The sequence below is a fragment of the Urocitellus parryii genome, chromosome 6 (assembly GCF_045843805.1).
Source record: "Urocitellus parryii isolate mUroPar1 chromosome 6, mUroPar1.hap1, whole genome shotgun sequence".
Taxonomy (NCBI): domain Eukaryota; kingdom Metazoa; phylum Chordata; class Mammalia; order Rodentia; family Sciuridae; genus Urocitellus; species Urocitellus parryii.
Window position 1 is genome coordinate 168,571,733 of NC_135536.1, and position 21,825 is coordinate 168,593,557.

Here is a 21,825-nt window from a genome sequence, read left to right on the forward strand (position 1 = left end):
ACTACAATTGCAATGTTTTATAAAATGGCAGAATTTATAACAATCCAGGCTCCAAGAATCTGAGGAGACTTGGACCATTTTTTTCTAATGGTAGATGTGGAAAAAGTATATAGAACAGAGCCAGATTGATCTTAATCTCAACAAGATTATGGATCCAACTCATGTCACCCCAAACAGCAACACTAAAATGTAAATAAGTGTTAACAATGCATGAAATCCTAAATTTCCCCATAACTACAAGTCTCCTTTTAAAAAAAAATATATTTTTTTTTTCTGTGCTCACACCTGGCTAGTGCTGAGATGCCCTCTGCGTACTTCTTGGATGGTCTTGTCAGTGGGATTCCCACCTCCAGCCTATGAGAGGGCGAACAGCCAGCTCCACGCCCATCTTCTTTTCCTTCTTACCTGGCTCCACGTAAGATCCAGTGGTGGCAGTGTTTCTGACTGCAGGCTTCAGAAAGCTCCAAGCCTAGAGTGGTTAAGCTGCTTATATGACAACAGGAAAGCCAGGACCAGCAAGCAAGAGGGGGCACACTGAGGCACAATGCTAAAAAGGCACAAGCTTTACTTCTAACTTCCCATTTTAACTTAAAGCAGATCAACAGGCTGTGGACTGGATAATCTCACAGTATGATTTCATGTTATACTTGGGTTAAAACCAGGAACAAAGGGCAGCAACAGACCTCCACTATTAATAGGAACCAACCAGCACCAGCTAGTCTTCTCCTCCCCGACTTGTACTCCCCACTCTCTTTAACATGATAGTGTAGCAATAAGGTCTTTTATATTAGATGGTCCCAAATCAATGACTTTTACAATTAAGTACAACTGAAAATGGACTTCATGAATCAGAAAACTTATATAAATGGGAGAGGATGAATACACACCATGAACAACCCAAGTTGAAGGTACAGTTTTATTTTTTTTCCAGCTTTTATTCCTTTAACATCTTAACAAAAGATGATTTCCCAAAGTTTAAAAAAATCTTTGAAAAATATACAGTTTCATATTATTTACACAATATATGAGTACAGGTTCCAATATCATACAAATATTGTAATGTTAGAAACACAGTTGGAAGGCATGATGTAACTCACTGCTTTTAGATGAAAGACTAATGGACAAGTTCTCATATTTCAACTATCTTTGTTACTTGTTATCCTGATATATGAACTATTAGGCACCTGAGAGGCTGGAAGACTACTGAACATGAGATGAGCTTCAATACCTTCTATTTTGTTTGATCTTATTTTTAAAACTTACCACACTTATCTCTTTACAACTTTGCTTCATTCACAGCTAACTTTATTCTCACTACCCTAAATGACCAAATAATAACCATATGAACTGTTAATGTATACATGAATCTAAAAATCAAACATAAAAATGAATAGCCAAGTTATATAAGATATATATTTAATCCCAGGCAAGTCCCTATGGCTTCATGAGCAACTTAGATTGTAGAGACAGGTGTCAACACTTCAGTTTCCATGCTCGGAACTATATTTTTAAAAAACATAAAAAAGGACTGACAATAATTGGAATAATTCATCTCTTTATATCCAAGAAACCTAAGATTAAAAATTCTAAATTATAGTTTTATTTATACTTAAAAATACATTGGAAATTCTGCATATGCCCATGATCAAGCTTATTTTCAATGCACATTACTTCAATTTTGATGACATGGTTTGTTCTGACAAGTCCTTTTACAAGCTGAACACCAAAATAGGGAAACTCCTGTAGATTTTCGCTGGCATTGCCACGGATGATGTGTATTGCTTCCTTGCTAATGGTGATGGGTGACTCTCATCTGCCTTTTATCACCTGAACAGTTTTCCGACCATAATGATAATAACTGTAAGCTGATGCAGCTGTGGTGAAAGCTGTAAAATACCTTTTATGGAAGGAAAGAAAGATTGAGTCATCAAATCTAAAAAACAATAACCATATAATCAAAAAGAACTTAGTAAAAGATATATTTAAAAACAAAGACTGTCATAATTTTTTTAAATTATAAAAATCTATATAGCATTTTTTCAAGACCTCATTTGAATTACTAATGTCAAACAAATTAATCTAGTTAATAAACCCTAAAAGTTAATGATAATATTAGCAACTGTCATTTTTTTAAAAAATATTTTTAGTTGTAGATGGGCACAATACCTTTACTTTATTTATTTTTATATGGTGCCAAAAATTGAACCCAGTACCTTACCCGTGCTAGGCAAGCACTGTGCCACTAAGTCATGACCCCAGGACAGCAACTATCATTTTTAGGCAGATATTATTCTAGATGTCTCATGTTCCTATTTTATTCTCACAATAAGTTCTACCTACAGATGAGAAATGAGGACGAGAAAACTTGCTTAGGGATATGACAGAATTAAGCAGGCACCTGGCTTGGTTTCAACTCAAAAGCCCATGTACTCTTTTCACTGTTCCATGCTGCTTAGAATATTAGATTCTATTTTTTTTTAATACAGTTTTTTAAAAGTCTAAGGATATCTGCATCATTTAAATAAAATTCAACTTTCTTTATTTACTTTTCCTTAAGCGAACTGCCAGGTTAATCAAATTCCCCTTGGGATGACATGAGGGATGCCCCTGGCATGAGGAACACGAGCCAATTAACAGGTTACTTCCCGGGTACCCACTTGATTATGTTTCCACCAGGTGATGTAGAATCATTAAGACTCATTTTTGTTTGATCCCAGATCTGTGTTCATGTCAGTTTGGTATTCTAAATTCATATATAAACAATGAAATACAAATGTACGAAGAATTGCTACTGAGAACTAGAATGGATGCTTTAGAAAATCAAAAGCCAAGTTGATTTAAAAAATACTATTCAAAATAAATATAAGATGGCTGTGAAAAAAAAATCTGGAAAAATATGATAAACATTTAGATGTATCCTATACTTAGATTGCTTTGCAGTTCTTGTGTAAGGATGGGTGTAGCTCAGTGCTAGAGCTCTTGCCTAGCATATGCAAGGTCCAGGTTCAATCCCCAGCACTACAAAAAAACCCCCCAAAACAAAAGACAAATCAACAATCATAAAGTTCTTACATCATCTGAAAGAAACAAAATATGGAAATCAGAGAGGCTGTATTATGGATATGGTTTTTTCAAGAGAGGCCTATATCCAAAGAAAAAGCCTTCATTTTTTTTAATATTTATTTTTTAGTTATAGGTCAACACAATATCTTTTATTATTTTTTTTAATGTGGTGCTGAAGATCGAACCCAGTGCCTCACGCATGCTAGGTGAGCGCTCTACGTCTGAGCAACTACCCCAGCCCCGAAAAAGCCTTCATTTTATATCGTAACACATAAGATGAACCAGAGTAAGTTTTTTAGATTAAAATTTAAAAAAATTAGAGTATGCATCATTTAAAAAGATTCTTTGGTTTAACTCTCTGATTAACCAACACTTTCTGGCTCAGATTGCACCAAGCAAGACAGTTTTAATTATTGGTAAAAATGGACCAAAAATTTGTGGCACATTTTGAACTCCTAAAGTTTGAATTTTCAAGACTATATAAATAAACAATTAACATAAGATTCAAACTCCTTTCTCCAGGGGTCCCTCTCACTATACCTTTTCCCTAGGTTGGACTCCTTTTCCCTGATTACCGCTCTCTTAAACTGACCTTGTTGAGGATCTGTCCTCCACCTGATGGCTACCCTATACAAAATCTACCTCTATCTCGTGGCTCAATGCTACTTACTCCCTGAAGCTAACCTCCCTCTCTTCCTCTTACCTGAAAAAATCTTTCCTCTGCTCAAACCCTAATGCATTAGCAGTACCCCTTATTCCTTTTAATTCATGAAAACTAGCTTTTATTCCCCAATTCTTGAGAGTAAGCTTCTTAAAAATGATTATTAATCATAAAATATGGTCTCCACTTCCAGTTAGGTGTCCATTAAACATAAAGTCATTCTAGGATTATCAAAGTAAGCTACTGTGTTGACATTCTCCAAAAGCAATGCTAAAGTTAGCTTACCAAAGCATCTGAAGGTAAATGCTATCACCATAATTGAAAACTGGAGCTGCCAAAGAAGCTGCCACCAAGATTAACTGAACTGCTGTGTTTACCTTAAAAAAAAAAAAAAAAAAAGTTATTGTGTGAGTTGATCCTGATTCAAGCATAGTCCATCATGACATACACTCAGCAGGCTTAAAGATGGTCTGCAATATCCATGCCAAAGAAGTTGGCATTCACAAGTGAGAACACATAAAAGGGTCAGCTTCATTCACCCATCTGTCTCCATAGCTGCCTATTATAGTGAGGGTAATGACTATCAGAAAAATACTACCACCTTGAATTTCCACAGCAATCCATATAATGTTGTAAAACTCATTCCCTTTTTACCAGCTGCCCATTAAAACAGTGCTGTATCAAGCTGCCTCTTCCTAACTGAGAGGACATGAATTAGGTGATTTGCCTGCAGTCACAGAAGAATCAAACCTGTAATCCAGATTCCCCACTGCCTTATCCAGTGTTCCTTTAATTTGCCTATTAGATCATATGAGGCTAGAAAACAGAAATATACTCATCTCCATGAAAGTAGAGCCCTACCCTAAAAGATAGCAGTAGGGAAAAAGGAAACAAAACAAGAAATAGTCTGAAGACACCATCCACTTATTATGATGAGAAGTGTTTTATGAAAGAGTCTGTGATTACAAAGTAGTAGGTGATGTGTGCAGAGAAGCACCTCAGTTCTAGCAATCATTCCATAGCCAAATGATAAGGATTACATTTCGTTTAAAAAATAAATGATAAATTCTATCTGGAAGACTCCTTAAAGAACAAATTGTTTTGAGGCAATTTGTCCCAGCACCTCCTAAGCCATTTTCTATGTAGTACTACACTCCAATTGCTATATTTGACATAAATACAAGTCACTCAAAGCCAAAAAAGCTCCTATGTATGTAGGTAAAAGTCCATCCCATAAGTCTTTAACAAACGCAATGGCTCGTCTGCCTTGAAGCTGATCAGCTTTCCTAACCTAATAAATCTTTCCTAAGGGATGAAACAGGAAAGATTTGAGCAAATTAAGGCTACCAGAAAAAAAAAAAAAGTGTGTGTGTGTGTGTGTGTGTGTATGTATATATATATGGCTTCATAATATTGTGTGCAAAGACAGGTGTACAGTCATTACCTTGAAAAAGAAGGAAAACAAAAGGGATAACTAAGAGTAACAGTTTTTAAAAAAATGAAACTTTTTTCCTATCCCTTTCCACTTTGTGGTGACTCTTTAAGCTTAAACTCAGACCACCAACATGAGGCAAAATGTAATATAAGAACCCCAAAAGCTTGGAGGACAAAAGAATTGTGTTATACTTGTCTACCTGACCCCTTTTTCTATGCCCTTTACTCAGTGTGTTTAATTTGATCCAGCTTCAGTTGCTCTTGAGGTTTGTAATGTAAAAATTCACAAAGGAATAACTTAAAAAGGATTTTGTGTGTCTCTTACCTTGCTGATGAACGTTGGTTTTAATCTAGCAGTAGCATAACAAGGATTGAAATACTTAGCTAGTGTTCGCTGGCAGAGGACAAAAAAAGGACAAAGTTTCAATTTATTGTTCAAGTTTAAAACATTTTTTATATGTAGATAACAGTTACTGAATACTTAGCATACACCTGGCTCTATGATTGAGAACCCCTTATATGCATTCTTCTAATTATGTTAAATAAGAGCATCTACATTCCTTACAAATACACAGGCTCTTGAAAATCAATTCTTTAAATATTACAAATTTATTTCTCAAATCCTATAAAATCCTAAGTCACATCTTTTGGTAAATAAACTAATGACATTCTCTTATCACTATTTTCTTAAAAAACAAAATGAATAAAATACTGTTTTATTTTCACTGGACTGGTAATCAAAAAAGGTTATTATGCTATGCTTACGTGCTCAGATTATATTTACATAATCAATGACCAAGTATGTAAGCAAATCATCCCATATTTGTACAACTGTGATCTTAGAAACCAGTTCTAAATAATCCATAGTAAAGGCTAATAAATAAGACAACAATATGGCTTAGGACCATGTGAAATTCCTCTTAACAGTTTGTTAAGTAAGGATGGGGACCAGCTGTGCAAGATTTCATGTACCAGTGATTGAAAAAGAGTTGGACTTAAACAGAAATGTGCCTTTTTAAAATGGGCCATTCATGAGTTCCATAAATAAATATTTTAGTGTGATCTAAATAGCATAGTTAATTTTTTAAAAGTCTATGGTAAATGAATAAAAAATACTGCTACAAATTAAACCCACAAAGCAAAACAGCATATAATACAATGAATCTTGACTTTTGCCTAAAATCATAAATAATGCTAAAAGAATCATTTTTGGAAAAATACTCACCGGTGTTGGAAGAGTTCGATATCTGACATAAAAAACAGCAGCAATCAACATTACATCTCTTGAAATTATCATATAAGTAAGTGGAACTGAAAATTAAATAAAAAATAATTTTAACAAGGACTTTGCAAATTACTAATATAACTATAACAATAAAGCCTCATTCAGCTTTACCATGAGCTGATGTTTTCTATAAGTAAAAATTTCATGATAAACACTCATTGATGATCTTTAGATTCATTTTTTAACAAAAGTGAAATGCAAACAAGATTTTCAAAGTCTCCATCTGCCTTTCAGAATGTCAGTCCTCTTGCCTCTTTTTGTTTTTTTCCTTCATATGTTTATAAGCTGTAAGTTTGCAGATATCAGTGACAGCTTTACTCAGCCCCTCCTCCCTCAATCTTTTAATTCTCAGCTTTGGGAATTCAGGAAAAAAAAATGCCATGTCCACTAGAATTAAATGGAAAGAGATGATAATGAAATTAAGAAGGATGCAGGAGGACTTTAAACTCATCTGGAGCTTTGGTTACTTGCTTCTGCATTTTAAACTATTCTCTGAAGAGTAAAACCTGCTATATGTACAACTTGTAGAAAAACAAAAAATATTTTCATTCTAGTCTAGTCCAGAAAGTTCCACCCAGGCAACTATTATTTTTTCTCCCCACACAAGCACTGAAGGAATTTAACTTGTCTATTTTTTTTTTTTAATTTTTAATCCAGGTTGAATATCCTTTATTCAAAGTGCTTAGGACAAGAAGTGATTCAGATTTCAGTTTTTTAGATTCTGGAATATTTGCTTGGGCTTTATCAGCTACATCCCCAATCTAAATATCCAAAATTTGAAATGCTCCAAAATCCAAAACTTTTTGAACATGTCATCAGAGATGCTGTATTCCTTAGATTTTGGAACATGGTCCTATAACCAGAGCCAAAAGAATATTTTAGATGGATAGCCAAGGCATCCCTACTCTTTTTGTTGAATAGAAATGGGAGGGCAGACACTTCACTTTATATCCTTCTGCACTAAAGGAAGTTTTAACCATGACCCTATATCTTTTCTAAGAAAGAAAAAAAAATTTTTTTTAAGGGAAAAGAATCCTGAGTCACTCAGTTCAAATTGTTTCAATTATCGAAATAAAAGAATCGTGTGTGTGTGTGTGTGTGTGTGTGTGTGTGTGTGTAATATATATCTCTTCCATAACAGTTTTAAACAACCCTTTTATGAAGTACATGACTTTGTATTTGTGGTCCTATCCAGTCTTTGGCTTTGGCTCTTCCATTTGAACAAATCTCACTAATTGCAGATTTAAACAAATGTATGTATGTACAAATGTACATACTGGGGATTGAACCCAGAGGCTCTTAACCATTGAGCCACATCCCCGCCCCCCCCCCCTTTTTATTTTGAGACAGGGTCTCACTAAGTTGCACAGGCCTCACTAAGTTGCTGAGGCTGGCTTTGAACTTGTGATCCTCCTATCTCAGTCTCCCAAATTGCTGGGATTATAGGCGTGCACTACCTACCATACCTGGCTCAGATTTAAACTTTCAAGCTCTATTGGTCATAGATATGATGTAAGTGCTGATCCTTGGCCCAGTCCTCTATTACAACACTATTCCAAGGAGAAAATGCTTATGCACTCAAGTAACAGCATATTAGCCAAGCTAAAAAAACAGCAAACCATAATTTTTAGAAGCCTTTTTAAACCTATAGAACAAACTTTTCTATAGCAATCATTAGCTGGTAAACTCTAACAACAATCATACTTTTTTAAAAATGCAGCAAACTCATGCCAATTAAAATTCATGTCTATGGAATTCAGGCTATGCTGGGCAGTGCACTGGGCTGAAACCCAGCAGTGTGGACCCAGGGATTATCACCTATGAATTCATTTTACCACCTGCAATTGTCTCATGGGTCACCATTAAAATATTCAATTCACCAAGAAGATATTAACAGCATGATTTCAAAGGATACAAAGCAAAATCAGAACTGCAAAGAAAAACAACAGAAAACGAGATACACATAAGGAAATGTTAACCATTCTCCCAGTAACTAACAGAACAAAGAGTAAGAAAAATCAATAAAGAAATAAGACTGCAGGGCATGATGGTGCACACCTGTAATCCCAGCGGCTCAGGAGGCGGAGGCCCTAAGCAACTTAGTGAGACCTTGTTTCAAAATAAAACTTAAAGGGCTGGGGATGTGGCTCAGTGGTTTAAGCACCCCAGGGGGTTCAATTCCCAGTATCAAAAAAAAAAAAAAAATAGAAGACTTAACAGGATTGAAAACTTGATCTAATGGACATATACAGAATATCAGACCCAATTACTGCAGAATATAAATTCACTTGAAGCACATGTGGAATGTTTAACAAATTTATACACTAGATTGAAAGACTGAAATCACAGAACATGTTCTCTGGAAAAGAAAGCTAGAAAGATCTCCACAAATTGACAATGAATTAAAAAACACTTAATATTAACTATACAGGTAGAGGAGAGAATCATAATAGAAACAGGAAAATATTCTATAATGGACAATAAAAACACTAATATCAATATACAAGATGCAACAAAAGTGTATTTAGGGGGAAATGTAAAGTCTTACATGCAAACTTTAGAAAAGGTAAAAAGAGGGCTGGGGATGTGGCTCAAGCAGTAGCTCACTCGCCTCGCATGCGTGCGGCCTGGGTTCCATCCTCAGCACCACATACAAACAAAGATGTTGTGTCCGCCGATAACTAAAAAATAAATATTAAAAAAAAAATCTCTCTCTCCCTCTCTCACTCTTACAAAAAAAAGGTAAAAAGAAGTGAGTTACATACATATCCATCTATAGCTGCACTCTCTAATAGAATAGCCATGTGTAGCTATTAAGTATCAGAAATGTTAGAACTGAGAGGGACAATACATGCAAAACATAATACAGACTTCAAAAGCATAGTATTTTTTAAAAAGTCAATCATTTCTTATCAATCATGTTGAAATGACATGGTTTAAAATATACTAGGTTAAATAAAATAATTCACTGAAATTATTTTCACCTGATTCCTCTTATTTTTTAATTTTAACATTGCTACTAGAAAATTTTTAATTACATATGTGGTTCCTACTTTATTTCTACTAGAGAGAACTAACTGATCTAAAGAATTTTTGAGAAAGAACAGCAAAGAAAACTCAAAGAAGAGAAAACAAACAGAATAAAGAGCAAGGTTTAATGAAATAGTAAACGTATCAGAGAGGTTTGACAAAACAGTTGGTTAACTCATAAATAGACAAGTCTCTGGCAAGATTGATCAGGAAAAACATTAAAGGAGAGGAAAAGCGTCAACAGCTTATAATAAAATTTTAATAATACAGATGAAGTCGATGAATTTCTGGAAAAACATCATAATTTTAAAAATGATCAAAAGATAAACTATTAAAAAGATGAATTATTAAAACTGAATAATCCTATAACAACTGAAGACAAATGAATCACCTCTTTCAACTCTCCCTTGAAGAAAACTCTAAGCCTTCAACAAATTATATGAAACATTTAAAATTAGAAAATAAGTACAATCTCACAAAAACATTTCACAATAATGGAAAGAAAACAAAAGCAAAACCAAAAATTCCCTAGCTTGTTTTATGAGGTTAGTTATAAATTTTATACTAAACCTAACCAGAATATTTGGAGAAAAGAATTCCAGACCAATTTCATGAATCTGTATATGAAATCTTCAACAAAATTATAGCAGACTAAATCCAACAATATCTCTATTATTTTCTACGGCCATACTGGATTTAAACCAGCAATTTCAGGTTTGTTTTGTTTTGTTTTTGAGAGAGAGAGAGAGAGAATTTTTTTTTTAATATTTATTTTTTAGTTTTCAGTGGACACAACATCTTTATTTTTTTTATTTTTATGTGGTGCTGAGGATCAAACCCTGCGCATGCCAGGCGAGTACGTTACCGCTTGAGCCACATCCCCAGCCCTTCAGGTTGTTTTAACACTAGAAAATCAATAATGTACTTGATCCCACATTAACAGCTAAAAGGGAAAAATGATCTGTTCATCACATTTACACAAAGAATCTTCAATATCCAATTGTAATTAAAACTTAACAACCTCCCAACAGACATGAACTTTCTAACTTGAAAAAAAGGAACTCTAAAAATCCCTACAGGAACCTTCAATACTGAAATGTTAAATGCTTTCTCTGAGATTCATCTGTCTCATAAGACAGATGTCACTTTTCCTTTTCCTTGTATGAGTGGTGTAGTAAGTAAAAGAAAAGGTGAAAGGATTGGAAAAGGAAAAATATTGTTATTAATCAGTACATAGCAGAAGATGTAGAAAGTCCAACAGAATTCATTTTAATTAAGTTTTGCTATACATAAATCAACATTAGAAATAGAACTGACTTTCATCATAACAGCAATTATTATAAAATAAAAATTTAAAAGCTACCATTTATAAAAGTATCAAGAACTACTAAGTACTTAGGAGTAAACCTATCAACAAATGTATTACCTCTCTGGAGAATAGTAAAAAACTATCGGAGACATTAAAGATCCAAATAGACATTAAAGATCCAAATGGATTAAAGATTTACTCTCATTAAAAAAGTCAATTCTTTCAAATAGATCTATAGATTCAATGCAATTCTAATCAAAATCAACAGATTGTCCCCGTCCAGCTCATAGAATTACTGATTTGGGAAAAATAATCCTAAAATTTATAAGCAAATTGAATGGTCTAAGAATATCCAAGGTAGAAGGACTTGCTCTATCACTTATCAGAACTTTTAGCAAAACAACAAGAAAAGTGTTAGTGGTGCAGACAGGCAAATCAACAGAAACAAACAAACAAACAAAAAAAAAAATAGAAAACCCAGAAATGGACCCAGGTATACATGGATATTACAGTGAGTTTGGACAATACATGTTTATTAATGAACAAACAGTGCTGGGATAACTGAATACCCATATAGGTAGGAAGAAAATGATAAGATTTCGATTATTTTTAAAAAATCAACTAGGAAAATAAATCCTTAAAGATTTCTAATATAAAATACAATCACATATAATGGAAAAAGTATCAGAATGGCATGAAATTCTCTACAGCAAGATAAAATTTGGAAGTTTAAGAACATCCTCAGAATTCTGTATGAAAGTGATCTGCAACTGAAAAATTATGCCCAGTTCCACTGCCAATAAAGTATAGAGGGTAAACAAAAGATATTTTAAATGTCTAAAACTGCCAGAAGTTTTGCTGCCAAACTACATCCTTTTATAGAAAACAAGTGAAGGATGAACTTCACCAAAGGGGATACTTGGTAAAAAGGAAGACGTGAGAGCCTGGAAAAACAGACAGAATGGTAGTGAAGAGAAAATCAACTTGGAAGCAACCCATTCCAATTACTTAAGGGAAGTTCATAGCAACATTACATAATACCAAAAACCTGGAAACAATATTAAACAGGAAAATGAAATGGCCAACCTGAATAAAACAACATAACAAAATACAATGTAACTTAAAAAAAATGAGAGGTATGAAAATACACTAAAAAAATTAAAAAACAAAAAGATCAACTGAATTTTGAATGTCCACAGAATGCTCTACAGGTTTTTTTCCCTAGAAATTTATATGCATTAGAATGAGGGAGCACCCTCTCCCTCTTCAAACCTCCCAATTATATACATACCTTCTAATTTTCAAAGCAGCATATAAATATAAACATTGATCTGTTATTTTTAATTTGGTTTGATAATTTAGAAAACTGAGGAAAAAGAGAAAAAGAACTTTGAGCTTGAGGAGACTACACTAGACTGAACTGCCACTATACTTCTTTCCATGAAATATCAATAGTGATGTGACACTAAAGGGCCATGACACTAAAGGGCCATATGGAAGCTTCACTGTTCTTAGATTTCTAACTCTTGGGGAAAAAAATACAGTTTAATCTGGATCGGGGGAGGGGGGAACAGTACAATTGAAGTAGAAAATGAACATGCAAAAACACAAAGCAAAAGTTCATAAAATGTCAGAAAAAATATTAAGATAATATACAAACTATATGTGTGATTTGAAAATTGCACAATACTGTCTAAATAATCATAGCGTGAAATTTTATAGATACCTTCAGGATTTCAGAGTTCTCATTATGATTAAACTGTACTTTATAAAGATAACCAGAGGCTTAGGAAAACCTTAAATTACTTTTAAAAAGTTAAGCACTAAAAATATATACTAGAGCACCAAAACATTTTTAAATAATATGAATTGGCACTATGAGATATTTGATTAATTTAAATTTTAAACAATCTTACTAAGAAAACAACTGCTTTTATTAGTATAACAAGGATGTAAATTCTAAAATAAACAGTTTTATTAGCAAAACAGTTCAACAGTTTAAAATTAAGGAAACAGTTTAAAGTTGCAAAATCAATTTTTGGAACAAAAATAATGTCTCTCAAGAGAAATCCTAAGACCAATGTCATTCTTCCCTATGCTATTTAAAAGTTTGCATGATGGCATTCTTACCTGGAATAAGATCTGCATAGGTCAAGCTAACATATAAGATACTGATAAGTATTTTATCAGCAAGTGGATCAAGAGCACTTCCCAAAGCTGATTTTTGATTGGCCCAGTTTCGAGCAATAAATCCATCCAACTGAAAATAGAAGTGTTTTTTTTATAAATGTCATGATAGGAACAGAGTAGACACCTTGAAGTTTAAGAGATACCAGAAACACAACTACACTTTCATAAAATGTTAATAAAATCTCTCTGTTTCTTTACCCCCACCAACAGTATTCTCATTCTTTTAAATTAACAACTGGTCTGAAAATAATTTCAGATTTACATTACTATTTTCCCCCCTTCAAGGGTCTTATTTCTCACTATTTCACAGTGTCTCTTTGTGGAATGAAACCAGACACCAATTTAGAGGAAGCCATGCAAAACTCACAGAAAGCATGACTAACAGAGCTTTTGAGCCCTGGGTTACATTCACTGCAGCCAAAACAGCTGCCTTTATTTATGAGAATTTCTCTACCTGTGAGATACCAAACATCTTCCTGTCTACTTTTCCATAATATGATTCAATTCCTTACAACTTATTTTTAATTTTATAATTTATTTTGTTCAGTCCCACTGTTAAATCTATATTCTGTCTGTATTTGCAATACCTGTATTTGAAAAAAAGCTTGGTCCTCTATACCTGGCCTAGTTATAATGCTGACATTTAAAATACTTATTTTTATTACTTATTATTGAAAACATATTTTAAAGCTGAGACTAAAATCCAGTTGCCAGTGGGTCAAATGGGTCCTGAAGCCTGGTTTTATTTGATCTGCCAAAGCTTTTAAAAATAGTAATTAATTGCCAATATTTACCATAAAAATCCAGATCTATAGCCTAACCTGAGACAGAAAGACCTCGTCAGGCAGGGGCCACAAAACCAAATACTGCCTACCCATACTAACCAAAGCAGACATTTTCTGGTTTATCCCAGTTCCTACTAGAATTTTTACTCATTTTATTTAACATCAACCTTCAATAAATGTTTGAATTTTTTATTCCTATTTCTAAGAAAAATAAAATAGATATAATTAAATACAGTACATTTTAAAGGATTAAAAAGTCTTCCATATCTCAAGTATTCCATGAGTTAAAGGAGTCAGCAATAGTTCAGTGGTTAAAAATGTGGTCTTTATATAGCAGAATAGAACTGGCTCAAGTCCTAGCTCTGCCACTTACTGTGTGACCCTGGGCAAATTATTTGGCCTCTGAGTTTCCTCATCTGTCAAACAGATAATATCACCTACCTCAGAGGCTTGGTTATCTTCAGCACATAATGAGATTTAATATTTGTTCAGTGCTCAGCTCTTAGTAAATCCTCAAAACAAAAAAAAGCAGTTACTAGCTATTATTTTCTCAATGGAAACAATCCATTTTCTTCTTAAGCAGACTAAAGGCAATGTTGTCTAACAGAAAGCCTCTAGAATGGGGAGCTGGGACCTTATAAGTTCCAACTTACAAGCTAGTTATTTGATCTCAGGAGACTTAACCTCCCACTTTTTCTTTCTTTAACTTCTACCTTCTTGTTCTCACTACTTGGATTCACACTAGATTTCAAGGTCAACCATCACCATTCCTTAGTAAACATCTACAACTTTGTAAACTCTATTCTCCCTGGATACCACCACAAAACAACCATCCATATATTCCAGGACTATAGGCAAGCAGCTCAATACTGTCAAAGATAAATACATACATGGTTGGAGCAAAATTTGGTTTCACTCCAAATTCATGACCACAAATCTCTGGTGGCACTCAACATCACCTGACAATCTTATATCTGCCAATGGTATTCACCTTCTATTTCCACACTACTTCACTTTTTCTAAACTCTCTCATTCTAACCCATATCCATGTCTATATTTTCCTTGAGGGGGGAAAAAAAAAAGCCATTTTTAGTACTCCCTCATATTCCCACCTCCAAGATGCATCCATTTATCCTCACTGTATTTCCTGATCTGTATACCAAGCCCTCACCTTCTGTGATTTATCTCCTTTCTTTCCTATCTCCCCAGAATCATTAATCAATTCCTTCCCATCACATTAATCAGCTAACAAAAAATCCACTTTGTACATGTATCTTTAAAACTACCTTATTTGACCCTATTTCTCTATCCCACTGCAAAGCAAAACTTCCTTACAACACACTCAAATATGAGGTAGTAAGATAATTAGATGTTACCACCTAACATTTGGGTGTGTTGTAAGGACATCTTACCATCTCACATTTGTCATCAACCCACTCCACTAGCCCCCCCCCCACTCCTCTAGAGATGGCTTTTACAAAGGTCACCTATGAATTCTGCATTTTTATTTGACCTCAATACATGCAGCACACTTTCTTCACTCTGGAATACCGACTAATTTTCCTCCTTTCTCACCAAATATTCCTTTCTCAGTGTCCTTCACTGACTTCCCTATTCTTCCACTTGTTGCTCATTTCTCTAACCTCTCATTTCTCTTCTTTTACCTCAGCCTAGATATTTCACCAAATGTACCTGACTGCTCCCAAATCTGTACTTCTATAATGATGACTTCCTCCAACTCCACACTACATTTGACTTCCAAATGATGCCTCTACATGGACAGGCATCAGAATTCTTCCTATTTTTCCCTAAACCCCAAATGTTGCTCATTCTAGAAAATGTTACTTCCACACACCTGGCTGTTTAAAAGAGGAAATTTTTTAAAAAGTAACAGTCTAGTGTTCATATTTGACTCCTCCTTCACTCCATATATCCACTTTGTCAACATATCAATACTATCTTCAAAATATTATCTCAAACCCATCCACTTCCAATTCTAACTCCCATCCCAGTCCAAGCTACCACTATTTCTTTCGTAGGAAAGTTTCTATTCTTACCTTCCTATAGTCCATTTCCTATATACAATTCAATCTAGACCTGCCAAACCCCTGCTAAAACAGAAGTCTGGCCATCTGATTTGTGGCCAATCTGAAGCCATCAAAACTTCCATGGAGTAAACGAGAAATATGATATCAGTCAACTCAGGTTTCCATACACATCATATACATAGAAAAATATTAATGGAACCTCTCTTCCTTGTAGTGAATATTGCAATCTCATGTGGCAGCTAACTATTCCCTCAAAAAACAACAACAAAAAACTAGCAAACAAAAATGGTGAATCCAATAACTGAAAAAGTTGTTGTCCTAATATGTAAAAATTTTCATTATCAGTGTAATAACCTTTGACAGACTTAGAGATCACACTAATGAGTGAAGACCTTTAGGCTTCAGAAATAAAAGAAGGCATAAAAGAAAGGGAGATAGATTCTAAGAATGGGACAAGGAGGTGACAAAAAAATAGCTAAACTATGGAAAAAAAGAGCTAATTTGAGAGGCTATATTTGGAAATACCATATAACAATGCAAACAATGTCCTTTGTTTATCCTTTAAAACCATCAGCTAATTCTATACTACACACCAATGTACTAGTACTAGGAAGGTAGAATTTTGCTTCTACGAACCTCAAAAGAAACAGTTGACATTACAAAGAAAGATGCTGTATCACTTTTATTTATCATAAATTAGTTTCTCTCTATTCTCACTGAATAAATACCAAGCAAAACTTTTCAAAAGCAAATTGGTTTGAAGAGGCACCAAATTATTACTGCCTATTTAGGTGCTCACATGGACCTCAAACCAGCCCTGTGCAGGAAATTATCATCCACACACTAATTTTGTCCTGATTTGTAATTTTTCCTCTACCTTTTCTGTACTGCCCCCAACTGTTTTTATAGCATGTGTAGTTTTATAAGTTACTTCAAATCTTTTATGAAACAAGGTTGGTGATAATTACAAATAATGTCATAGATGATGACAGTCCACAAAATTAATATAGCCTTCTGTTATAAGGTTATTTCCCCAGTTCTAATTTGAGATGAATCAAATAAATCTACCCTCCCCCAAACTGACATACTGGTGTCAAAGAGGTCTTCTCTCTTTTGTCCATCTCCAGGGACAGTGGAAGAAGGAAAGATGCACAAATGCCTCCTCCAAAAGTAAGGTCTTCTGCTGGGTACTCAGAGGGGTATGGAACAGAATCAAGGACCAATTTTGTGAGGTAACTGCAGCCTCATGCTAACATTAAAGCTGAAAAGAGCTCTGACCTCTACAAGCTCTTGGGGCATATCCTAGTCCCTAGGCCATAACAATTGTCTTCTTCTCCATTAGGAAAACTAACTCTTGTTGCAGATCAGAGAATTTCTATCACAATAAATAGAAAAACAATCTCATAACCTCTCTTCTTTATTTCTATCCTAAAGCAAGCACTCAGCTCTTGGGAACTTCTAAGGGTACTCCTTTTATAAAGAAGTTTAAAACCAACAGTAAAAAGTGTTATTCCTTCCTAAAACCTTTACTTCCTCCCCTTAGACTTATATAAAAATGTTCCACACAGATGCTAAAGACAAGTCCTTACATAAAGAACTAGGTCAAATTCATCTTGAGGATTTCCTTCCAAGGAAAAGCTGACTAAGGCTGTGCTATTTCAGGACAGTAGTAGAGAGCATGGAATGTAGGAAGGGAGCAAAAAAACCCGTGCATTTACAACTTACCAAATCCGTTAGCCCAGCTAAAGCAAAAACTCCTAGTGCAACATTAAAATCTTCTTCAATAATCAAATATCCCAAAATTGGGGCCAAGCCAATTCTTGTCATTGACAACATATTTGGGATTGTCCATGGATTTTCATACTGAAACACAAAGATAACAAAATTTAAATAATAAAAATTCACACTTTAAATAAAAAAATTCACACTTTTTTTTATACATCAAAAAGTCCACTTAATAAACTTAAGAATAAGAAGCTACATAAATTTTAAACTTTGTACTCATATATATAAGTGTGTGTGTGTATAGACAGTTTTCATTCTAAAGACTGAAGAGACAACATGTATTATCATGTAAGTTAAAGCTTTATTATTTAACACTGCTTTTAAAAGTTAAATTTTTGAATGATCTTATTAAGTAGACAAGTCTAGATAGCATTAGAAAAAAGTCAAATTATCAACCCAGGCACTGCAACTTCAAACATTTATTGCAATCTACTTCCCTCATTCCCTTACACAGACTTAATTCAATAATCTCATCACTAAGAGAATTGCTGGAAGGAAATACAGACTGGGATATCTTTATTTTCCTATGACAGTCATTTGTAAATATGTTCAAAATAGCAATGGCAATGTTACAGCCTCAAGTAGAAACCCAGGGCTTTCACAGTTCCATATGGGAAGTTTGATTCCTTGAAACTTCATTTGGAGCCAAGCTGTTAGAAGTTGACATTTACCAAAGAGCTCTTTGGCAGCTGCTCTAAAGAACAACCCCCTTCCTTGCCAAAAAGAATCTGATTCATAAGAAGGTATTTCAATTTAAAAAAAACCTCAGCCTAACAGAGCTAAGACTCGGCACAACAGGGTACAGAAATAACAAGAAAATGCCTTTCCTGAATCAAGACTGACAGTTTCACCCCATGAGACTTTAAAGAACTAACCCTACTTAACTCTTTTCTTAATCAGTAATCAAGTTGCCTGAATCTTTCATCTTTCAAAATACCATGAACTACTGTGTAAGAAAAGGCATTCTCTAAAGAAAGCATCTCTAAAAATACTAAGTTTGAGTTTATAAACAGAATCTAGCAAGAAAGCATCTCAGTTCACAGGGGTAAGAGAGACTGTTTAAGGGGTCAGGTGGCAGAATACTGTAACTGAAAACTACAGAACAACTTCATATTTCCCAGTGAACAGTCACTAAACAAGAATCAAACCTCTACTTTTGAGATCTTTTATTAAAAATAGGACACATTATAATTATATGAAAACATTCTAAGAATATATTCCAAATTTAAGTTCAAATATTACGATGTTTTAGAACCAGGAGTGATGGTGCACACCTGTAATCTCAGCAACTTGGGAGGGTGAGGTAGGACTGTAAATTGGAGGCCAGCCTCACAAGTTAGCGAGACCATCTCAAAATAAAAAATTAAAAGAGCTGGGGATGTAGCTCAGTGGTAAAATGCCCCTGGGTTCAATCTCCAGTATCTTCCACTCCTGCAAATCATCATAGTGTGTCAGAGTCCAAAGGAAAAAAAAGATAAAGTCTGTTGACAATACTGTGGTACAGAGAAGTCAAATACTGATTCAAAGGTACAACAACTCACAGAAGGGGTGGGAGAGGGAACATTCATGATTGAGAAAAATGGGATAGCAAATCAAGATCACAATGAAGAGCCCCAAAATAATAATCTCAGAGATACCTATCAGACAAAATTAAACACAAAATTGCAAAAAGCCACTTTCACTTTGGTGTATTAATAAATAACTGAAAGTTATTGGAACAGTTAAAGAGTTCTTTTAAGCTCTACATAAAATATTTCAGTAAAATAAAGTACCTCATTAATTTCTAGCTATTAAATTTGTAAGTTTCAAAGTTAATATTAGGAGAGCTAATCTCAGATTACCCAACCAGATAACCTGTGGCATACTCGACCAACTACTGCCGTTCTGAGAAGGACTTCAGCCAGGACAGGGCAATTTCAAAGCATCCAGCATTCAAACCCCAACATGCTTTAGCTATTAGTGGAGTTGAGACTCCTGCCAGGATGTGGCCACCTCAACCCATGCTGTACAACTGATGAAAGCAGTACAGGGGCCCACTGAAGACCTAACAATTGAAGATGTAATAATTGCATCAGCCTTGCTGACATGACATCAAAAGCTGTCTCACTCATGCTCTGATGTCTTCTGCCTGAGAAGTATTTCAACAGGTAAGTGGACAGGTATTTATTTCCGTTAACAGTTTTAATCTTTCTCTACAACTCAAGGTGAAAGGACTTTTAAAATTACACCTAATAAACTATTTAATTATACTTCATCCTAATGTGTCAGGTCAAATTACGGTGAATCAAACATGCACAAGCAAAGGGAAGGGACTGTATACTTTTCTGAAGATTCCCACAGACTCGCCCTATACCTTAGGGATTCGCTTTAGAAAACTAAAAACAAACTTTCGATAAGGCTAGCGAAGACTTTTTTTTTTTTTTTTAACCAATGCAATATGCATAGGCGCTTTCGGCAACGGGTGCAGATAGAAAAGGATAAGAACGAGGTTTCTAACTTGACCACCTAAACTGGAGGCGACCCAGATGGTACCCCTGAAATTCATCCTGGCCGAATACTTCTCAGGAAATGGTGGAAAAGTTCTGAAACCAAACCGTTGGGACAGCCCACCGTCCACCACTCCCGCCCAGGACCAACCCCGGAAAGCCGACGCCCCTCGCGCCCCGCTCGGTACGTACCGGACTGGGGGCGCTCGCCGGGACCCACCCGCCGCCCGGGGCCTCCGCGGCGGCGTCCCCTCCTGCCGCAGGCCCAGGGGCCGCTTTGCCCGCGCCTGAGCAGTGGCTCCGTGGGCCGGCTCTGGGCAGCCGCAGGGCAAGCGCGGCCGGGCGCAGCGACCAGCGCTCGGCCTGGCAGCTCAGGCAGCAGGGCACGAGCGGCAGCAAGGCCCCGCGGGAGCGCCCCTTACCCGACCGCACCCCTAGCACCCAGGCGGCCGCACGCAGGGCCCCCCACGAGCCGCGCGCCAAGCGCGAGGCCAGCATGGCCCTGCGGCCGTGCCGCGAGGGCCGAGGCGGCGAAAGCTCAGCAGCTCGGGTCACCGGCGAGCCGCTTCTCCATAGAGACCCCGAAGTGCCGGGGAAGCACGGCCGCTGGTGCCTCCATACTAGTTTCAAATCCCAGCACGCTCCGCTTATACAGGTGGCCTGGAACCGCCAAGGAAGTACGCCTTCGCGACACTTTTGCGACACCGACGCTATTCGGCTCCCCAGCGCCCCCGGGCGGCAACGGGAGGTGTGTACCGTTAGGATCCCGCGGGCTTTGCGGAAGTGGTCGGTACCTGGCGCGGCCTCAGAACCAAAGCCAGTGGGCTGGGAAAGGGGGAGAGGAGCAGGGACCCATGTGACTGTTTGGCCAAAGTGGCTGGAAGACAGCAGGCGTCATCTAAGGTAGCAGGGTGAAATCCTCCGAGGCTGGTCGACATAAAACAACCTTTGAGATGTATGTGGAACTTTGGGGGCCTTGTGGGAGGCTTAAAATATTAGTCAAGTATCTGGTGTAGCTTAAGTATTAGCTCTCTTTTCCTTTCCTGCTTTTATTAAAATGAACATATATATCTAGGTGTAAAATAGGAATAATGGAGAATGTCAGTAATAAAAATTGCTAATTGTTTACCCGGGAAGAGAACTTACTATAAAGGCTAAAGTGCATTATTATCTCATTTAATCCTTCCAATTCTAACACAGGCTCCAGTATTACCTTTACTTTTAGTTATAGAAAACAATTAGGTTTAGAGGTTAAAAAAACTTGCTTGTTCTAAGAAAATCCCAAGTAGTCATGAATTAGTTAATCATTGATTATTATGCATTCAGTATTAACATGTTACATATTAACACATTAACATTGTTGGTTATTTGAGGTGCCACTACCATGGAGCTACATCTTCTGCTGTACCAAACAATATGAATGGGTCTTGTGGCTTCCATTACACCCTTCCAGGGGGTGGTCTGTGATGGCATACCCACTTTAAAGTTGACCTTAAAGACCATTTAAAATTGAACATAATTATAGACCTGAGCATTTTATCAAGATTATCTTTAATTTCTTATGCACATGTTGAAATGCTGATACTGAGGGAAAAACTGAATTTTTTGTTCTAGCATAGTAGAAACAAGCTCTGGAGTCAGACATTTACAATTCTCCTAGATAGACATGGATTTTGAATAACCCTGGTAAGGGGAAATTGGGCAGAAGAAAGGAGAGGAAAGCCTAGTCCAGTAATAAAATAGTAATAA

General features: G+C 35.8%; 1 protein-coding gene across 1 annotated transcript; it reads right to left on the bottom strand.

The window, feature by feature from the left end:
* Positions 1–902: 902 nt before the first annotated feature.
* Crls1 (cardiolipin synthase 1) lies at positions 903–20,752 on the bottom strand. The gene is made up of 7 exons (XM_026385787.2): positions 20,269–20,752; positions 17,531–17,668; positions 12,913–13,042; positions 6,384–6,469; positions 5,484–5,552; positions 4,010–4,101; positions 903–1,897 (listed from the first exon to the last, which is right to left on the bottom strand). The coding sequence occupies exons 1-7, from the start codon at positions 20,572–20,574 to the stop codon at positions 1,810–1,812; spliced, it is 909 nt and encodes a 302-aa protein (XP_026241572.2). The 5' UTR covers positions 20,575–20,752; the 3' UTR covers positions 903–1,809.
* Positions 20,753–21,825: the final 1,073 nt, after the last annotated feature.